This window comes from Lagenorhynchus albirostris, chromosome 15 (genome assembly GCF_949774975.1).
Source record: "Lagenorhynchus albirostris chromosome 15, mLagAlb1.1, whole genome shotgun sequence".
NCBI lineage: Eukaryota > Metazoa > Chordata > Mammalia > Artiodactyla > Delphinidae > Lagenorhynchus > Lagenorhynchus albirostris.
Genome location: NC_083109.1, coordinates 25,930,987 through 25,953,035, shown reverse-complemented (window position 1 = coordinate 25,953,035; position 22,049 = coordinate 25,930,987). Strand labels below are relative to the sequence as shown.

The window sequence follows — 22,049 nt, the reverse complement described above, 5'->3', positions numbered from 1 at the left end:
GAAATGAGAAAATTAATACTTGGAAAAGATAATTTTATATGCTCACTGGGAAGATAATATAACAGGGTGACATGAACAGTGCTTTTTCAGTCCCTGCTTCACAGCTGACCTGGGGTGCTGCAGGGCAGAGTTTGGCTTCTCCTCCATTTTGGGAATGAGACTCCTGAGGCCTGTTGAAGGAAGGTACACCGGCCCTGCCATCCACCTCTGTAATGGGGTATCTCTAAGAGTAGTAATAATAGCTGTTTGCTAATTGGGCACTTGCTGTGTGCCAGGTGTTGTGTGGCATTATGTCATTTAATATTACACTGTCTCTAAGAGTTATTATCTTCAGTTTACAAATTAGGGGACTGAGGCTCTGAGAGATGATTTGCTTTATGGTGTCCAGCAAGTGGCTGAATCCACGTCTGTGACTTTCTTTTTTTTTTTTTTTGCGGTACGCGGTCCTCTCACTGTTGTGGCCTCTCCCGTTGCGGAGCACAGGCTCCGGACGCGCAGGCTCAGCGGCCATGGCTCACGGGCCCAGCCGCTCCGCGGCATGTGGGATCTTCCCGGACCGGGGCGCGAACCTGTGTCCCCTGCATCGGCAGGCGGACTCTCAACCACTGCGCCACCAGGGAAGCCCGTCTGTGATTCTTGAGTCCAGGCCCTTAACCTCTGTATTATGCTGCCTCCCTGAGGATCAGATCTAGAGGGCATGTTTTATCCAATGTGCCCTTTGCGGTGGTGTGTCAAAGTGTGTAGTGGTTTCTGGCACATAAGGAAGCTTAGGACATGCTGTGCTTTCACTCAGATTCTCATTTAATCCTCACCACCACCTTGTGAAGATATTGTTCATCTTTTACAGGTGAGCTCTTTGTGATCCGGAAAGGTGAAGTATTTACTTAGGGTCACATTGCTTTTTTTCTGGTGGCACCTTCCTCCCCCTCTTTCCATAGGGCTCAGTATGGTGCCTTGAAAGTAATAGGTGCTCATCAGCCATCAATGAATCAAAGTGGGTTTGGGGGCCTGCTAGGAGACCTGCTGAAGGAGAAGAGATACCTGGAGAGGCAAGGGGGAGCTTTTTTCAAGGCACTTGAAACATGGATCAAGGAGCCTTTTAAGGGGGTGAGGTTTGCGTGATGGTCATGGGGTCTTCCATTGAGGCCAAGCAGTGGGATCCTTGTAGAGGAAGAGTGAGCTGTCACGAGCTGTAGCTGAGGCTCTGAGAATTGGGCTCTGTTTTGATTGCCTGGAAGAGCCAATTAAGTAGTTGAGTTAGTGGATGTTTACTGCACATCTACAGGGTGCCTAACCCCGGTGGGGTTAGTGGCTGCAGAGTTTGCAGAGCACATGGGGCCAGGTATTAATGTACTGCTAATGAAAGAGTTTTGAATTATATGATGATGAAAGGCCATTAATGTTTTCTGAGCTGGGGTGTGGTCAGGAGACACACGTGGCTTAACCAGCTGCTTACACTTTATGGCAGCGTGACACACACATTACCCGATGTATGTATATATGAATGTCACCAAAATAGATTACAAGTGCTCAGCCTGGGACCGTGGTGGTTTTTATTTGGATGTGTCTCACCTTGGTACCTGATAATAGCATTTTGCGCACAGTATGCATTTCATTTATTCATTCATTTGGGGATTTTAAACAGAGGAGACCCTTGGTCTGATTTTTGATCCAGAAGATTCTCCCTCACTGCTGTGTAAAAACAGTTTGAGTTAGAGACTAATTTGATGGCTGTTGTGGTGGATGGAGATGAGAGATGGTGGTGGCAAGTCTCAGGCACTGTTTTTGGCGCTGGAGATAGGAGGATGAGTGAGACAAGGTCCCTCCCCGCCCTGGCGCTTGTTTGTTTAATACGAAATAATTTTTTGTGCATTATCTCATTTAAACCTCACCTCACCCTTTTCAGATAGGTAGCATTAACTCACAAGATAACTGAGGTGTATTGAAGTTAAGTAACTTGCCCAAGGTTATACAACTAATGAGTGACAGCCTCACGTTCAAACCCAGGCTTCAGATACTCAGCTCTTGGTATGGAGCAAATTGCCTACTGGTCCAGATCTCATCCGGGAGTGATTCAGAAATGAAGAGGTAATGACAGTTGCAGAGGTTTGAATGAAGTGCTGTGGGATTAATTTCCCAGTGGAGTTAGGAACTAAATTGTATTGGCTCCTTGTATAACGTGGTTTTCTCATTTGAGTTTAAGTAATAGTGTTGATAGTTTGCTTTCTGAAAAGAGTTCACACAGACACATTTTTCTCTCTACTGCCAGCCTGAAAACAGGTAGCATTTACTGAGCCCGTTGTGTGCAAGTCAGTGTGCCGAGTGCTGCGGGGAATGTGGGATGTGAGGGCACAGACCTGCCAAGTCATTTATCTCTCTAGACCGCAGTCACCTCTGTTCATAAAAAGGGGATTGGATGGGAGATCTTCATCTTCTGGCTCTCACATTCTGTAGCTGTGTGACTCGTGAGGCGTGCAGGAGACACGTGGAAGTCTAGCTAGTTGCTAGGTGAAGGAATGAAGGGCCACAAGAGAGCATGGCGGCCCATGGTGGTTCCAAATTTGCTCTGAGTTTTTTTCCTCCTGTTGGTCATATTGATGTCACATGAAATGAGGAAAATTTAAATGTCAAGATCATCTTGAAATTTAATATTTTATAGTCATGTGTCCTCATGGTAATTGCCCAGGGATTTCATTTAGATCTGGATACACCTCCCCTTATCTCATATTGCTTGAGTCTTCCCTTCCCACTGTCTGTTCTCCACCAGCTGTCAGGGTGATCTTTTTCTTTTTTTTTCTTTTTCTTTTCTTTTTTTTTTTTTTTAGCCACACCGTGCCAGCGGGATCTTAGTTCCCCGACCAGGGATCGAACCCGTACCCTTGGCAGTGGAAGCATGGCGTCATAACCACTGGTCTGCCAGGGAAGTCCCAGGGTAATTTTTTCAAACTTAAATGAGAGTGTGATTCTACCCCACTTAAATCCCCACAATGGATTCCTTAACAGTTAAAGAATAAAATCTAAACTCCTCAGCACAGCCTGCAGTCCTAACAGGATCTGGCTTCTTCACTTCTTCTCCCACTTCTGTTCCTGCTATCCCTCTGCTCACTGGCCTGTAGGCACCCTTCTTCCACATCTTCGCGGGGCTGCCTCCTTCTGATTCTTAAGCTCAAACATCAACTCCGAGAGGCTTTCCCTGACCACATTCCCCTCCACCTTCATTATGTAAATGGTTGCCTGAAATGACATTTGTGTATGTGGTCAGTGTCAGACTTATACTAGAAAGTGAGCTTCCTGTGGACAGGCAACTTGTCTTTCCTGCATATCTGTTTCCCCTAGAACAGTGCTTGGTAAACATTTTCAGTTAATGTGTTTCTCTGTGCTTGTTGTTTTGAATTGGAAAGCCTGGCAGAAAGGTGAGGGGCAGATTTTCTAGGGGCGGGGAAAGAATGTGGATGATGGGGCCGGGCAGACTTGGCTGCCAATTCCTAGGGCTTCTGTGCTGCACCTTTTTCCTTATCTGTAAAATGAGGAGAATAAAGTGAGCCTTGCAGTGAGTTGTTGGGTTAAGTGACAAGTGTCTGCTAAGCTCCTGGTGCTTAGTAGGCCCTCAGATGCCCTGTCTTCAGGAGGCTCAGCAGAGAATTGGTACTAAGGTCTCTTCACTGTGAGGTCATTGCCAACACCTTGTAGTACTTAGGTTATTGAAAAGGTAATTTACTTTTTTGATTATAAAAGTGGACATAGTCTTTAAAGAAAATTTGGAAAACTTTATAGTGGAAACTAAAGAGAAATTAATACAAAAGCCCACCATCTGAAGAAAACTGGTGTAAACATTTTGATATGTTAGTGGACAAACTTGGATTGACGTTTTCTAAGCAGAGAACATTTTTGCTTGTGCATCAGCCTCCCTTCATAAAACAATCATTCCTTTACTTAGTGTCTTTTGTAGCTTAAAATTTTATGCCAATCACATTAAAACGGGGCCTGAATTTTAGGCTGGCTGATGTTGGGTATTTCATTTCAGGTCATGTTTATTCATGGAAATCCAGGCTTGTGGCTGGAATCCTAGTGTCTCTGGTTTGGCCTGTTGGGGAAGAAGGTGAGGCTTATAAATTGAGTGTCCCCACAGGTCTGCCCTGGTGACTCAGGAAATGCTTGCTCCTTCTTGCTGCCCAATAACACGAGTCCTTCTCTTTTCCTCACATGTGTAGAAGATGGCAGTGAATGTGTACTCAACGTCGGTCACCAGTGATAACCTCAGTCGACATGACATGCTGGCCTGGATCAATGAGTCTCTGCAGTTGAATCTGACAAAGATTGAACAGTTGTGCTCAGGTAAGAGAAATCAGTAGGCCCCTTTTCCAGGAAAGTCTGCGGGTCCTTCAGGGATGCACAGGCCCGTATCTGATTGCAAAAGGTGCAGGTTCAGGTTCTGCGTTGGGGCTGCCCGGTTTCTTTCAGCTCTGCCCTGATTCCACTTCTGAGAGGAACTGTGCTTAAAAAGAGCGTGCTCTGTTCTGGCCTGTGTGTCTACCGTCTCCTGCTGTAGAGGCTCCATTCTGAGGCCTGCAGCTTAGTCCCAGCTTCTCCATCTGCACTGTTGTGCATCCAATTTGAAGTGACTTATTTAAGGACAATAATTATAATTGTTCTAGTTCTATATTAGTTTATCAGTGGTGTTTCTTTTTTTATTTATTTATTATTTATTTTTGGTTGCATTGGGTCTTTGTTGCTGCGTGTGGGCTTTTCTCTAGTTGTGGCGAGTGGGGGCTACTCTTTGTTGTGGTGCGTGGGCTTCTCATTGCAGTGGCTTCTGTTGTTGCAGAGCACGGGGTCTAGGCGTGCAGGCTTCAGTAATTGTGGCATGTGGCCTCAGTAGTTGTGGCTCACGGGCTCTAGAGCACAGGCTCAGTAGTTGTGGTGCATGGGCTTAGTTGCTCCACTGCATGTGGGATCTTCCCAGACCAGGGCTCGAACCCATGTCCCCTGCATTGGCAGGCAGGTTCTTAACCACTGTGCCACCAGGGAAGCCCTCAGTGGCGTTTCTTATTCCCAAGTAGCACAAGCCCAAACTCAGGCAAGTTTGCCATTTCAGCCACAACTTTATTGACCTACTGTTTACTAAGAATCTGGCAGAGAGGTAATGATTTAAAACAAGAACAAAAACATGTTCTGTTTCTGTCTATACTAATTGTATAACCTTTAGAAAACTAGAGAGAAGAAAATAAAAAATGCCGGTGGTTTCATTTTGAGAAAGCCACTGATTGGGTGTTTTCTGTGCACATATATATTTGTATATATTCCAGCTTTTTTTCACTTAACATTAAATTGTGGATATTCTCTAGTTTCTTTCACTGTCTTGGAAATAATTACGTTTAATGGCTGTATACTATTTCTTTCTGTAGATATGGTGGAGTTGTTTAATATCTTCCCAATTTTTGGACATTTAGGTTATTTCCAACTTTTCTTTCTTTTTTCTTTTTTTATAAAATAAATATTTAGTTTTGGCTGAGTTGGGTCTTAGTTGCAGCATGCAGCATTTTTTTTAATTAAGTTTTGTAAACTTTCAGATGATTGTAGAAGTGTACAGGCATACCTCGTTTTTTTGTTGTTTCTGTTTTGGTTTTTTCTTAAAGTTATTTACATTTATTTATTTAGCTGCGTCGAGTCTTAGTTGCAGCACGTGGGCTCTTTGCGACACACAGGCTTCTCTAGTTGCGGCGCATGGGCTTAGTTGCCCAGCGGCATGTGGGATCTTAGTTCCCTGACCAGGGATCGAACCCGTGTCCCCTGCATTGGAAGGTGGATTCTTTTTGATTTTTTTGGCTGCGTTGGGTCTTCACTGCTGCATGTGTGCTTTCACTAGTTGGGTCTAGCCGGTGTTACTCTTTGTTGCGGTGCGCGGGCTTCTTATTTTGGTGGCTTCTCTTGTTGCAGAGCACAGGCTCTAGGCGCACAGGCTTCAGTAGTTGTGGCATGCGGTCTCAGTAGTTGTGGCACACGGGCTTAGTTGCTCTGCAGCATGTGAGATCTTCCTGGACCAGAGGTCGAACCTGTGTCATTGGCAGGTGGATTCTTTTTTTTTTCTCTCTTACATAAGTTTTTTTTTTTTTTTTTTCTTGCGGTACGCAGGCCTCTCACTGTTGTGGCCTCTCCCGTTGTGGAGCACAGGCTCCGGACACGCAGGCTCAGCGGCCATGGCTCACGGGCCTAGCCGCTCCGTGACATGTAGGATCTTCCTGGACCGGAGCACGAACCCGTGTCCCCTGCATCGGCAGGCGGACTCTCAACCACTGCGCCACCAGGGAAGCCCTGGCAGGTGGAATCTTAACCATTACACCACCAGAGAAGTCCCTGGAAGGCGGATTCTTAACCACTGGACCACCGGGGAAGTGCCCAGGGATCTTTAGTTGTGGCATGCGAACTCTTAGTTGTGGCATGTGGGATTTCGTTCCCTGACCAGGGCTCGAACCTGGGACCCCTGCATTGGGAGCGTGGAGTCTTAGCCACTGGACCACCAGGGAAATCCCTCCCCTGTGAGATTTAATCTCAGTTTTATAGATAGTCAGAGAGGCTAGATGTGAAGTTGTACAGTGAGACAGGGTTGCCCAGGAGTCATGCTTATTAAACATCAGTTGCTTTGTTAGTCTTAGGCACTGGCTGTTAGTCTTAGATCCGTGCTGCTTTCCCCCTGCTTTCTGTTAATTTCCTCAGTTTCACTGCCACATCCCCATTTGTTGGAGGCTTTTAAAACACTTGTTTGCCTGGTGATTAATGGGGGGGATGAGGTCATCTTAGTTTTCTTTGGAGCCAGCTTTTTCACCAGCAGTTTCTCCCTAAAAATTACCTCTTTCTATTATAAATATACTCCAAGATGTATTTCACTTAGTTAATTCAAAAATGAGATCTCTTTTCACATGTAGATAAGTTGTATATGTGCTGATCTGGCTCCAGATTTGTCTCATTCAGACAGGGAGCTGTCATGAGTAGTCAGGACTTGGCATGAAGAGACTTCAGTCTGCACTGAGCCATGTGACTTTGGACGAGCCCCATAACTTTAAAAAAAATTATTTTATTCTTATTTATTTTTATTTCTTGGCTCCTCCGTGCAGCATGTGGGATCTTAATTCCCCAACCAGAGATTAAACCCACACCCCCTGCATTGGAAGCACGGAGTCTTAACCACTGGACCACCAGGGAAGTCCCAAGTCCCATAATGTTCTGGTTCCTCATCTATAAACTGGGGTAGTAGGATCTGGTTCACCTTTTGCGCTGTTGTGAGGCTCACCTGTAAAAATAGCTCTCAGATACTGATTCTGCACCAGACCCTTGAGGTGAACCTCGATCTCTCAAGGGGCAGGACACATTCTCGTTTTACACAGGAGGAGACTGCGCGGGGCACAGCTTAGACGTTATAGAGCCTGATTTTGAACCCAGGATCTTTCTGACCACACAGCCTATACTCTTTCTGCTGTATACATGCTGTTTCTTTTAAAAGCATTTGGAGGAGAGTTGAACAAATGTAAATTACATATTATCATTTATAGTGATATTGTCTCATTAAAAATCTGTGAAGAGTTTCAACTTTGCCTGCTGCCTGCCATTTTTCTTATCCTAGATAAAGGGCTTTTCCCCAGTAGAACGTGCAGAATACTTCTTTTTTTTTCTTTGAAAATTTATTTATTTATTTATTTTTGGCTGCGTCGGGTTTTCATTGCTGTGCTCAGCCTTTCTTGTTGCAGCGAGTGGGAGCTACTCTTCATTGCGTTGAGTGGGCTTCTCATTGTAGTGGCTTCTCTTGTTGTGGAGCACGGGCTCTAGGCTTGTGGGCTTCAGTAGTTGTGGCACATGGGCTCAGTAGTTGTGGCTCATGGGCTCTAGAGCACAGGCTCAGTAGTTGTGGTGCACGGGCTTAGTTGCTCTGTGGCATGTGGGTTCTTCCCAGACCAGGGCTCAAACCCGTGTCCCCTGTATTGGCAGGTGGATTCTTAACCACCAGGGAAGTCCCAGTGCAGAATACTTATGCACGTGATTTATAAACAAACTTCTGTTCACAGCTAGTTCACCTCTTGAAAGCCGTGTGGAACTTTTCTCAGAGTATGTAGAAGGTTGTGTTGTGTTTCACATTGACGTGTAGGAAATGGGGTCTCAGCTTCCAGTATGAGACCAAACAGGATGAGCCGCAGACACCGTGTCCCTGAAAAAGGTCTGCTGCCTGGGGATTGGAGTCAGAGAGAAAGTGAGGCTCCTCAGATTCTCGTGTTTACTGAGGCCCGAGGAGAATCCGAGTGACGTTTAACACTGGAGCCTGGTCCCTCCTGATCTTACTTCTGATGAGCAGGGGGTCATGCAGATCAGAATTCTCTACCAAGCCCAAGCTTTGAAAGGTAGAAATAGGTTTTTCCCTTGAGAGGGCAAAGCTCTGAGGTCGTACACTACTCATGTGCTGGCTGCCTGTGAAATGGCTGGGTTTTATCAGCATTGTGGGCTCCCTGCCTCCAGCAGTGAAGTGAGCCATTGCTTAGCCTTGTAGTGAGATAAGGTGAGGATGACTTTCAGTGATAGAGTGGCCGCTTGTTTCAGGATTCATTACATTCCGTAGTCTCTCTGTTTTGGAGAGTTAGTCAAGTATTTTGAAAAGATAGTCATCAAGGGAAAAACCCCGATCACAGAGAAAGATTCTGATGGGATCGCTTGTGTCAGAAGGGGGATGCTGAAAAAAAAAGGGAGTTCCTTGGTGGCCTAGTGGTTAGGATTTTAGGCTTTCACTGCCGTGGCCTGGATTCAATCCCTGGTTGGGGAGCTGAGATCCTGCAAGCCAGGCAGTGTGGCCCAAAAGAAGGGATGGGGGTGGGGGTGCCATTTGCTTTCCATTCCTCTCTTCCTTCGATTCCAGTTCACGATCAGGCCCCTCTGCGCTTTTCCAAGGGCTCAGCGTGGTGCTCTGAACATGTCAGGTGGCCCTCACTGAATGTTCTCGGATCCCCCTTCCTTGCCTTCTCCCCTCCATCCTGACCTCCTTCACAGTTCTGTGCTGTACAGAGTAGAAGAGGTGTTTGGATGCTCCCAGGCAAAAGCTAGGTTTCCTTTTTTCTTAGCTCATTGTGGGGCCCTGCCAGCCCTCAAGTTGATATAAAATAGCTTGTCAGTCTTGCTCCCAGAGCTGCTCTGAGAGTGAGACCAAGAGCCTGACCAGGCCTTACCCATTTTGTTTTCTGCTCAAGTTGGACTCCCTTTTCCAGACACTCCATTTTGGGCCATAATTCCACCATTCTTCTAGTGTCGCAGGCCTGAGAATCATCTTTTTAGGCTAACTCACAAAATTCTCTGTGTCTCCTGCAGGGTCTTTTGCTGTAACCCCTTCTCAGTTTGCAGGCTGCTGCCATAGTGGCCTCCTAACGTTCCCTGCAGGCTCCCCTCCCCCACTCTTCTTTTACTGTATCAGATAGTCTGCAGCCTTTCAAAGAGACCATTTTTTATTGTCACTTCTCTGCTCAAGGAAGTACCTCTTTAAATTATTTTGCCTAATTCTTCAAGTACCTCTTGGTGTTAATTAAAGCAAGAGACAAGAAACTTATTTTCTTCTGATTATAAGTAATGAGGTCTTCTTCATAGAAACATTAAGAAGAAAACCATAATCTGCTGTATTGTCACAAGTGATAGTTATTGTTATCTTTTAGCTGCATTTTTTCCTCCTAATTATGGTTTAATTTATTGAACTCTTACCATAGGCCAGGCACTTTCTAAAGTGCTTTACCTATATAACCTCGGTGTGGGGGGTGGGGGGGAGGTAAGGACTGTCATCACCATTTTATAGATGGAGAAACTGAGACAGAGAAGTTAAACAGCTTGCCCAAGGTTACTCATTTTAGCTGTACGTTCAGTATTTTCTATAATTTTAAAACATAATTGACATACTTTTTGAATAACTGAAAGTCTCAAATGGTTTACAATTCAAAAGGAACAAAAAGATAAACAGCAAAAAGTCTCCCTGTGAAAAGTAAGCCCATCTACTAGCCACCCAGTTCCCCAACCCTGAAGTAACCAGTGTTATCAGCTGGGTGGCCTCCAGAGAGAGTATATACAAGCAGAAACATCCATCTGTCTGTGTTTTGTGTGTGTGTTCTCTTCCCCCCTTTTACACAAGTGGTAGTGTTTAATTGCACTGAACACTCTGGAGAGTGTTCCATATGCATGTAGCAGGTGCCACTTTCCTTTCTTTTATGGCTGTGTAGTGCCATAATTTCCTTGGATCAGTCCCCTATTAATGGACATTTAGTTTGTTTCCAGTCTATTGCTATTACAGACTGTTGCAGTAAGTAACAAATACAAGCACACAATGTTGTATGGTTTTGTTTCTTGCTTTTAAAATTAAAATAGGATTATGTTTCACTTGTTAAAATGTCTCGAGGCCGACTTTTTTTTTTTTTTTTTGCTGTACGCGGGCCTCTCACTGCTGTGGCCTCTCCTGTTGCGGAGCACAGGCTCCGGACACGCAGGCTCAGTGGCCATGGCTCACGGGCCCAGCCACTCCGCAGCATGTGGGATCCTCCTGGACCGGAGCACGAACCCGCGTCCCCTGCAATGGCAGGCAGACTCCCAACCACTGCGCCACCAGGGAAGCCCGAGGTCGACTTTTAATGTCTGCGTTAATGACTCCTCACAGCCTTCTATTTCCAAATTTTATTCATCCTTTAAGATGACTTAAGCCTCACCTACTTCCAAAAGCCTGAACACTTTTACATTTAATAGAGTGTTTCCTTTGTGTAAAACTTTGAGGACTCTTAATCTAGAGTTTTCTGATAGGAAGGCATTTATCCTTTTTTTGGCCGTGACGGAGCATGTGGGATCTTAATTCCCTGACCAGGGATCGAACCCATGCCCCCTGCACTGGAAGTGCAGAGTCCTAACCTCTGGACCGCCAGGGAAGTCCTGAAAGGCATCTATCCTGTGTAGAATATTGACTTCAGCTTTCATCTAATTCTCCAAGGGACCCTTGACCCAAAAGGGTTGAGAGCCAGTGCACTTGAGATATTGCAAGCTTTTGGAGAAGGGGCTGCATTGTGCCCTTGTGTGTTCTGTGCTTGTAGCACAGATCCTGGCAGAATAGGGCTGCAGTCAGCGGAGACTTGGTGGTTGGTGCCATGACACAGCTGGTCCAACGCTAAGTCTGTCTGCATTTTCCAGCCACAGATTTTACATAGACCTGTTCTCCTGCCCCAGATCATTGGGACAGCAGCCATGTAAGAGGGGTCCTCTTCTTTTTTTTTTTTTTTAAATTTATTTATTTTTGGCTGCATTGGGTCGTTGTTGCTGTATGTGGGCTTTCTCTAGTTGTGGCGAGCGGGGGCTACTTTTCGTTGAGGTGGATGAGCTTCTCATTGCAGTGGCTTCTCTTATTGCGGAGCACAGGCTCTAGGCGTGCAGGCTTCAGTAGTTGTGGCATGCGGGCTTCAGTAGTTGTGGCTCGTGGGCTCTAGAGCATAGGCTCAGTAGTTGTGGTGCACGGGCTTAGTTGCTCCAAGGCATGTGGGATCTTCCCGGACCAGGGATTGAACCCACGTCCCCTGCATTGGCAGGTGGATTCCCAAGCACTGCACCACCAAGGAAGACCTGAGGGGTCCCCTTCTTACCCTGCTTATGTTGCCAGCCTTTGTTATTAAGGCAGAGACTGGAAGGAAAGCCCCTTTTAACCTCTTCTGAAACAAGCTGAGACATCTACAGGCCAGGAGTTTTGAGCCCTTTTGTAAAAAAGCAGCTGACAGACTTCTTTGTAAAAAACATTTACCTTCTTTTTTTGTGATTGATTATAAAATAATATTCATTGTAGTACATAATTAATATTTTAAAAATAGAATGTATTCAGTACCAGTCCCCAGAGATGGCCACTGTTCAATCATTTTTGATCTAAAAGCAATAACTTTGTATGGTTTAATGTAATACATTGTGTTTTTTATTTTTTAATATTTATTTATTTAATTTATTTATTTTTGGCTGCATCAGGTCTTAGTTGTGGCACGCAGGATCTTCGTTGAGACATGCGGCATCTTTCCTTGCATTGCGTGGGCGTCTCTCTAGTTGTGGCATGTAGGTTTTCTCTCTCTAGTTGTGGCACACGGGCTCTCTCGTTGAGGCACGCAAGCTTAGTAGTTGTGGCTAATGGGCTTAGTTGCCCCGTGGCATGTGGGATCTTAGTTCCCTGAGCAGGGATTGAACCCACGTCCCCTGCATTGGAAGGTGGATTCTTTACCATTGGACCACCAGGGAAGTCTCCACATTGTGTTTTCTTCTAGTCTTTTTTTTCCTATGCATATATATTAAGGTGGATATTTTTACATATATGAAGACATTTTATAGATATGTTTTTGTATCTTGCTTTTTCTTGTAATATTAAATCTTGAGCTTTTTCCCCCACAATTGAAAAAAAAATGTGCTTTGAATGCTTGCATAATATTCTCTTAGGTGAAGGTGTGCAAATTACATAATTGATTGCTCCTATTTTTGGACATATAGGTTGCTTCCATTTTTTACTCTTGTAAATAAAGTTACACAAGTTTCATGTGTAAATCTTTACTGTATTTTTTTAAAATTGGTATTACTTTATTAAATTCACTTTTTTTTTTTTTTTTGCTGCACTGGTGGCTTGTGGGATCTTAGTTCCCTGACCAGGGATTGAACCCAGGCCCTCGGCAGTGAAAGTGCAGAGTCCTAACCACTGGACTGCCAGGCTATATTTTCTTAAAAATTCATTTCCTTAGGTTGGCTCCCGATGTGTTTATCAGCTGTTTACATTTTTTTGTGTGAATTGTCCAGTTGATTTGTCTATTTTTAGTGGGGTCTCAGCGTTTTTCTTTGTTAAATCTTTTTCAGTCAGAGTGTAGCAGCATGGTATATACCTCTTTCTTCCCTGATTCGGGAAATGCTTCTTTATTCCAGGGTAGGGTGTCCTAATATGGTGGATAATGACATGGAAAAGAGCAATGGACCAGAAGTCAGGATACCTGGGGTCTGGTTCTAAGCTTGGTCTCTTGCCTCTGTAGTCTTTGGCCACAGTTTTTGGTCCTCAGTTTTTACATTTATAATGGCTATAAGGATTCTTCTATCACTAAAATAAAAACAGGTTTTTTCTGAGAAGCAGATGACTGCTGTTTTGAATGGAAAGTCCCACGAATGGCCTGAGAATTTAGTAAATGCACATTATTTTGCTGGTTCAGAAAGAATATCTTTCATGTGTAAAGCAGTGCTGTGGGTATAGATGCTTAATAGATTATCTTCTGTGTGTGTGTAAGTTGATTTGTATGCATCAGGATCCGAACCAGATCTGTATATTGCAATTGGTAAATTATGACTTTTAAATCTCCTTTATTTTTTTAAAATTTATTTATTTATTTTACTTATTTATTTTTGGCTGCGTAGAGTCTTCGTTGCTCTGAGCAGGCTTTAGCTAGTTGCGGCTAGCAGGGGCTACTCTTCGTTGCGGTGCGCGGGCTTCTCATTGCGGTGGCTTCTCTTGTTGCGGAGCACGGGCTCTAGGTGCGCGGGCTTCAGTAGTTGTGGTGCCTGGGCTTCAGTAATTGTGGCTCGTGGGCTCTAGAGTGCAGGCTCAGTAGTTGTGGCGCATGGGCTTAGTTGCTCTTGCGGCATGTGGGATCTTTCTGGACCAGGGATCGAACCCATGTCCCCTGCATTGGCAGGCGGACTCCCAACCACTGCGCCACCAGGGAAGCCCAGTGCCTCCATTTTAAGAAGCATAAATATTGCTAATTCATTGCCAGGTACGTAATTCCCACAGTATATTTCTGTTGGATGAGTAAATAGCCACCTCAAGAATCAGGCTTTCACTTTCTGGTGCTCTTTTCTACTAAGCATGTCACTCTGGTCATTGAAATGCTTCTGCTTTCTTTGTATCTTTCCAAAAATAATGATAATGACACTGTTTATGCCAGATCTGGCAGAGAACCAATTTGGCCTGATGTAAAATAAGTTGAATATGCATATTAAGATGGCCTCGTTCTGCAGAACACCTATTGCTTAGTCGCTGGATTTCTTGCCTCCTTTCCTGAAAGGGCAGTAAGTGCACATGAAGCCTGCCCTGTATTAGGAGAGTGTATTTTGGTAGGCATTAGAGAAGTAACATTCCTGGAAATATTAAGTGCCAAGAAAACACTTTTGGGGGTGGTGATGGATAAAAATGGGCAAGTGGAGGAAAAATCGGGGAGCAAATGAGATGAAATATATGCAATAATTTCTTATAGTGGCCTTTAAAATTGAAAAAATTTAAGTGGAGGAACACAAAAATGTCTTCTATTCACCTTTGTTTATAAAATAATAGGTAAGTTTATTTAGAGATGTAAAAAGCTCAGGGAGGCAAACATCTTAGAAAAAACTTTTTTTTTAAACCTGTGTCAGAGGATGGATCTTTGAAATACAGGGGAAATCCCTCCTCCCGCTGACATTCATTTTTCTTTGTAGTTGTCATTTTATTGTCATGCTGGTTTTCTTATAAAGAATAGTTTTAAAATTTCATGGGAACATTCCTCTTTTCATCATGGGGTTCCAGGTTGCAAGTGTGTTGTAGAACTTACCAGCTAAAACCACAGTCCTATTATCAATTTCGAAGTCAAGTGGTAATGAAGCTTTGGGGTTTTGTAGGTCCACTTCACAACTTTTAAAATTTAGTGGCTTAAGCAGGTTTGGGTAAATTTTCACTCTGCTGCTTTAATAGCTACTGCATTTAATGACCTAGTGTGTATTTTCTTCTGTTACTCATTCAGGGGCTGCCTATTGTCAGTTTATGGACATGCTGTTCCCTGGCTCCATTGCCTTGAAGAAAGTGAAATTCCAAGCTAAGCTAGAACACGAATACATCCAGAACTTCAAAATACTACAAGCAGGTTTTAAGAGGATGGGTGTTGACAAAGTAAGTAAACTTTATTCTTTCATTTAGGGTGTTTCTTAACTAGTGGTAATTACTAAGGATACAGATTCTGGGCCATGACTTTGGACATTTTTGTTTTTCTTTTCCCAATTTATATGGTTATCTTTTCTCCAGTTAACAGAATTTACTGGGAGCAAAGTTTCCCTCTGCTCTCCTACCCGCGGTTCCCTTACGGTCTTCTTTCTTCATTATGAAATTGGTAACTGTCTGAAAGATCAATCTGTAAATCTCTACCCATGATTTTTTTAAAAAATTTTATTACTGTTTACTCTCTATTAGTCTGAGGTCTAACTCGTTTAATCTCTGAATTTACTTCTGTAAAGCATACCATATGGTAGAATAAGTAGCTCTAATAGAGAAGATTCTAGAACTACTTGATTTTTATAGTAAAGTACAAAGAAGATGGCTGGCAGGTGCTGGAATGTTCCCTTTTGCTCCCAAGGTTATTTGAAGCTACCAGAAACACAGACCACCAGGCTTCATTAGGGTAAATAGCTTTGTTTTGGTAGATAACAGATTATTGCAAAATTAAGTAGTTTCCCCCCATTAGAAGGGCTTATCCTTTAAGCCATTTGGGGGGGGGCATTTTTTTTAGTAAAGCTTGTAATCGTCCCCTGATTATCTTACTGCTGTATCTGGTTTTTATTTACTTTGAAATCAGTCTTATTTTTATTTTAGTTTTGTCTCTGTACAATATATAAAATACACATTTGTGTTGGAAGAATATCATTTAGTTATCAGGCATAGTTTAAACTAGGTGTAGCTTATTATATGCAGTAATTTTTCTTTTTATGGAATTTATTTTTTTGAATAAGGAAAATTTTTGAAGTATATAAGTTAGAATAGTGCAGTGATCTCCCATGTACCTCAGTGATTATCAACTCAGGGCCAATTTTGTTTCATGTATACCTCTACCCCTCCCCCTGTACTCGTGGATTATTTTGAAGTGAGTTACAGACATAACATTTTATTTGTAAATGTTTCAGTATCACACAGAGAAATTTTTTAAAAATTATTTGCTCAGATGGGTGGGTATAGTTCAGATTGTAACTGGAATCCTTGAAGAGTTAAAAGATAATTAAGCTCTGGCCAGCAGTCCCACCATTTGAAGTAATACCTGATAACACAGTATTCTTGTACAATAAAAAACTTACAGGTCCTTTGAAGTATGTTTAATAGGACTGGAATTACTTGAAAAACATACCATTTTGTAGAAGTCTATCCCGGGACTGATTCCGTACGTTGACCTATTTTTAATACAGAATTTTTTTTAGCACAGTTCATCGTGGATGCCTGTGGTTAGTTTGTGCTCTGGATTTCATACCTTGTGACAGGCACCGTGGCTGTGCAAGTTCCATGGGAGCTTTACTCTTTACAGTGGAATGACATATCTTAGGATGTGTTTGGATGTGTATATGTGACTTAATGTATGATACTTGTTTCTTTTGCATTTCTGATTTCTTTTGATGGACTTGGAGGGGGACTGGCTGTTGTTAAGTTCTCTGTGGAAGGCAAATTGAATGAAACTTGCTCTACAAACTTCCAGGGGCTTACTTAACACTTAGTTCTTGCCTCTAAAATATTTTTTTCTCCTTTGGCAGAACTTTATACTGATTTGATGGACATGTTTGATGCTTGACAGAAGCTTCTTCTTGCTTTGGGCTAAATAGTCTTTTGTTTCTCTGCAGATAATTCCTGTGGACAAATTAGTAAAAGGAAAGTTTCAGGACAATTTTGAATTCGTTCAGTGGTTCAAGAAGTTTTTTGATGCAAACTATGATGGGAAAGACTATGACCCTGTAGCTGCCAGACAAGGTCAAGAAACTGCGGTGGCCCCCTCCCTTGTTGCTCCAGCTCTGAACAAACCGAAGAAACCTCTCAGCTCTAGCAGTGCAGGTAAAACAAACGAACAAACAAACCAAACAAACCCCAAAAACCCCCACACAAAAAATACCATTTCCAAATACATTCATTCTTATAGTAGTCAGTCAGAAGGGTTTGGGTAGCCGTAGGCTTAGGGAGCTTAAAGAGCATAAGCCCAGCCACATGGCCGAGGCATGGATTGTGGCATCAGGGCCCTGTGTTTGTTCTTAGATCTCTGGAGGCCTGTGTAATCACTTCACCTCTACCCTGCTGTTTCCTCCTCTGTAAAAGGGGAATTTCAGTACTTGCCCCTAGAGGGCTGTTCTTGAGGCCTGAATGAGTTACTGTATCGATTTGGCCAACACACTTTAGTTGGAATAGACGTCCCTCAGGTTAGCTCACATAAAAGAGAGTTAGTTTGAACACAAGGGCATTTCATCTTAGAGCCCTTGGATGGGAAGTTACAACCATACCTGAACTCCCAGGAACTGAAGGAGCTTTCTAGGTCTCTTGGGGACTGCTCTTGGCTCTGTGTCATTGTTCTGTCTGCAGGCCAGCTTCCTGCGCTTACTCACGGCTTCCCTGCCGTCCCTAGAGTGCTAAGTTCTGTGCTGCCAGCAGAATCTAGGAGTCAGGGGGAGGCTGTTTTTAGACACTTTCTTTAAAAGTCTTGTCCTGGTAGGTTTCCCCAAATTGTTTGCAGTAGTACACTCACAGAACATATACTTTGGGGCAGGGTGGATGTTCTGCAGATGCTAACTCCTCCTCAGAAGGTGGCAAGAACGTTACTTAAAGTCGTGTAGTACCTTGAGAGAGGCTGATCCATCTGGTAGGTAGAGAGGGACATTGAGTACTTTGTAATTTTGATAGCTTTATTGAGCTCTGATTCACTTACCATACAATTCACCCATTTAAAGTATACAATTGAATGGTTTTTAGTACATTCATAGGTGTGTTCTACTATTGCCATAATCAGTTTTAGAACATTTTCATTACCCCCCAGAAGAAACCTCATGTGTGCTTAATAGCAGTCACTTCCCATTTTCCCCCAACTCTCCTCCTTCCCTGCCAATCCTAAGCAACTACTAATCCACTCTCTGTCTATGGATTTACTTATTCTGAACATTTCTGAGTGGGATTATAGAATACATAGTCTTTTGTGTCTGGCTTCTTTCATTTAGCATAATGTTTTCAAGGTTCATCCATATTGTATCATATATCAGTACTCCATTCCTTTTTATGGCTAAATAACATTCTATTGTATGGTTGTAGCACATTTTATTTATTCATCAGTTGATGGTGATTTGAGTTCTTTTCAGTTTTTAGCTCTTAGGAACAATGCTGCTATGACCATTCATATACAAGTTTCTGTGTGGGCGTATGTTTTCTCTTGGGGTATATATCCAAGAGTATATACTCTTTTTTTTAAAAATTTTTTTTAACGTCTTTATTGGAGTATAATTGCTTTACAGTGGTGTGTTTCTGCTTTATAACAAAGTGAATCAGCTATAAATATAGATATATCCCCATATCTCCTCCCTTTTGTGTCTCCCTCCCACCCTTCCTATCCCACCCCTCTAGGTGGTCACAAAGCACCGAGCTGATCTCCCTGTGCTATGCGGTTGCATCCCACTAGCTATCTATTTCACATTTGGTAGTAGGTATAAGTCCATGCCACTGTCCCACTTCATCCCAGCTTATCGTTCCCCCTCCCCCTGTCTTCAAGTCCATTCTCTACGTCTGTGTGTTTTTTCCTGTCCTGCCCCTAGGTTCTTCAGAACCATTTTTTTTTTCTTTAGATTCCATATATATGTGTTAGCATACAGTATTTGTTTTTCTCTTTCTGACTTATTTCACTCTGTAGGACAGACTCTTAAGTCCATCCACCTCACTACAAATAACTCAATATCGTTTCTTTTTATGGCTGAGTAATATTCCACTGTATATTTGTGCCACATCTTCTTTATCCATTCATCTGTCAGTGGACACTTAGGTTGCTTCCATGTCCTGGCTATTGTAAATAGAGCTGCAGTGAACATTGTGGTACATGACTCTTTTTTTTTTTTTTTTTTTGCGGTACGTGGGCCTCTCGCTGTTGTGGACTCTCCCGTTGTGGAGCACAGGCTCCGGACGTGCAGGCTCAGCGGCCATGGCTCACGGGCCTAGCCGCTCCATGGCATGTGGGATCTTCCTGGTCCGGGGCACAAACCTGTGTCCCATGCATTGGCAGGCGGACTCTCAACCACTGTGCCACCAGGGAAGCCCCATGACTCTTTTTAAATTATGGTTTTCTCAGCGTATATGCCCAGTAGTGGGATTGCTGGGTCATATGGTAGTTCTGTTTTTAGTTTTTTAAGGAACATCCATACTGTTCTCCATAGTGGCTGTATCATTTTACACTCGCAGCAACAGTGCAAGATTGCCTTTTCTCCACGCCCTCTCCAGCATTTATTGTTTGTAGATATTCTGATGATGGCCATTCTGACTGATGTGAGGTGATACCTCATTGTAGTTTTGATTTGCATTTCTCTAATGATGTTGAGCATTCTTTCATTTGTTTGTTGTCAATCTGTAGCTCTTCTTTGGAGAAATGTCTATTTAGGTCTTCTGCCCATTTTTGGATTGGGTTGTTTGTTTTTTTGATACTGAGCTGCATGAGCTGCTTGTAAATTTTGGAGATTAATCCTTTGTCAGTTGCTTCATTTGCAAATATTTTCTCCCATTCTGAGGGTTGTCTCCAAGAATATATACTCTTGGAGCAGAATTGTTGGGTCATATGGTAACTCTGTGTTTAACCTTTGACAGAACTACCTGACGGTTTTCCAAAGTGACTGAATCATTTTATTTTCCCATCAGCAGAGTATATGAGGGTTCAGATTTCTCCAAATATTGAGTACTTTTATTCTTTAGCTTCTTAGAATGGGGAACTGCATAGATAACCCTGTGCATTTCATGTTTCAGATGCTGCTAACAGGCATGTGGAGACTTGCATTAAGTATTTAGTCTTCAGGTTAAACATATGCTAGAGATCCTCCAGCGGAAATGCCTGTTACTGTGGGTGAAAGGCCTGATGGTTATTGAACAGTTTGGGATGTCAGGAAAATGAGATATTTTTAAGCCTGGCATAATGTACAAGCTTTACAAAATACTTGCTGAATGAATAAAATCATGAATGATAAATTTACCTTGAGGTAGCCCATTCTTGATTATTCTTAATTATTTTAACTTGTAGATAGATTGGCTCCTTGTCGCTTTTTCCTCGTCTTTGTCTGTTTTGGCCATTCATACTGAGAGAAATCTTTAAGTACTGGTCAGTGTGCTGCTTTTCTCTCCTAACCCTTCTAAACACCTTTTAAAAGGGAAGCAGGACGGGGTTTTGAAGTCATTAGTGGTCAAAGCAGGCTCTACCCTCTCATCTTCCCAATCCAAGGAGCCTGAGGTTCTGAGTTAGGAGGCACCTTACTTTCCAGATGGGGAATTGTGGGCACCCCACAACAGCTGGGATTGTGAGCTCCTGGCCTGAAGTTTTCCTTTGCTCCATAAAGCTGCCCTGTCTGTGGATGTGGTTGGAGCTGGGTTAAGGTAGATCATCTGTATGTACCAGGATGACTTTGCCTCTTTCAGATGATAGTCCTGTCCACCCCAGCGGAAAAAAGGCCACGCCAAAGGACTTATTCCCAGCACGAAAGATCGTGGCTAAAATTGGTACTTAAATGTGCTGCCAGGATGAAAAACCACTTTGGGCAAACATGGGGTGCAGTCTTGCATGCTGGGCTCTCTCTGTTGGGTCTCCTCACTGCATAGCTGTGGGGGGCAGTTGGTCACAGCCTCCTTTTGTTGTCTGGTGGGTTCTTTTTTGTCTTGAAATTTCTCCTCTTAAAAAAAAAAAAAAAACAACTCTGCTCCTCTCAGCTCCACAGAGGCCCATTGCAACACACAGAACTACTGCAACCCCTAAGGCTGGCCCGGGCGTGGTGCGGAAGAATCCTGGTGTGGGGAACGGGGATGATGAAGCAGCCGAATTGATGCAGCAGGTAGGCACCTCTTGTGTCCAAGACAGGAGCCACCTTGGGGGAAAGGTGCTTGCTGCCCTGACCAGGGAGGCTTGTCTGTGTTCTTGTGGGAAGACCTGCCTTGTGTGCATACCAAAGCAGTCTTCATGACACGTGTGAGCACTTTGGAGCTGGTGGGCACTGCGAGCCTGGAGGTGACGATGGAAGAGAGAGGGACCCGGCATTTTTGAGTGCTGTTACATCTATTTCTGTTAGAAACCCATGTCTGTTTGGAAACCTGCCCATACGATGGAACCCTTTTGAAAGTCTTTGGAACGCTGTCAGGGTTCTGTGGGATTCGGAGAATGTCTCCTGAATTTTGGCTCTGACAAAAGATAGATTTCCCTTCTAAATGATAATTTAAAAAAAGATTCCGCAGTCTCTCTGCTGAAATCCTGGGCCACTAGAGTATCAAGTTGAGAGTGGAACTGGTATGCAAAGCCTATTGCTTTTCTGTTCTTAATAGGTCGATGATTTGAAACGTCTTCAGGATTAAATATCCTGAAGGTACTTGGGAGAGGTCTCTGTAGATCAGAACAAATTTTAGACTTTTAGACATTTTCTCACTAATTCTTACAGTTTTATTTGTTTGTTTGCTTTTGGATGATTCTCTTGATTAATTCCAGATTTAAAATCAAGGATGCTCTGTGATTCCTGTGACTTCGGGATTGAACCCTTTTACTTTCCTTTTAAAGCCAAGTCCTAAAGCCTGGAGGAAATGGCCTCACTTTAATCCAGAAGCTCTTGTGACCCAGATCATACTTATGGGAAATCAGGACACAAAAGCCTGCTCAAAGATCACATTTGGTCTTTTTCATTCTTTGATTTGTGTGTGCCTCATGGTCACAGGTGCCTTGGGAGCGTGGAAGTGACAGGGTCACCATCCCCATTGTTGTGGCAGCCTCAAGCACCCTGTGGGCACTGTCACTGTGAGTGCATAAGTCCTGGAGAATAAGGAGCCTTCCCTGTAACTGTTGGTGTCCAGGCACAGGTGTACACAGGAAGCAGTCTCAGTGAGAAATAGGGTAAAGAGGTGTCATTGCCGAGGCCTGGCAGCCAGCACTGGGTTGGCCTTGTGCTCTCCAGGAGAAGATGCAGTGGGTTCCATGGGACTGCTGTTCAACTGGTGTCCGGTGTGAGGGAGCACTGACTTTGGGTTGCGTAGATTTGGGGCGCATCCTGGCTCTGCCACTTAA

The 22,049-nt window shown here is 43.5% G+C and overlaps 1 protein-coding gene across 8 annotated transcripts in view; it reads left to right on the top strand.

Annotated features, from left to right (window-relative positions):
* MAPRE1 (microtubule associated protein RP/EB family member 1) overlaps positions 1-22,049 on the top strand; it is a 50,413-nt gene that overhangs the window by 815 nt on the left and 27,549 nt on the right. For all 8 annotated transcript variants that reach the window (XR_009535779.1, XR_009535781.1, XR_009535780.1 and 5 more), the window contains exons 2-5: positions 4,212-4,335; positions 14,775-14,920; positions 16,627-16,834; positions 20,714-20,835. Coding sequence is in view for 3 of the 8 variants with exons in the window: in XM_060124857.1 (XP_059980840.1) it covers positions 4,215-4,335; positions 14,775-14,920; positions 16,627-16,834; positions 20,714-20,835 (597 nt within the window). In the remaining 5 variants the exon portion in view is untranslated. The remainder of the gene's footprint in view (positions 1-4,211; positions 4,336-14,774; positions 14,921-16,626; positions 16,835-20,713; positions 20,836-22,049) is intronic.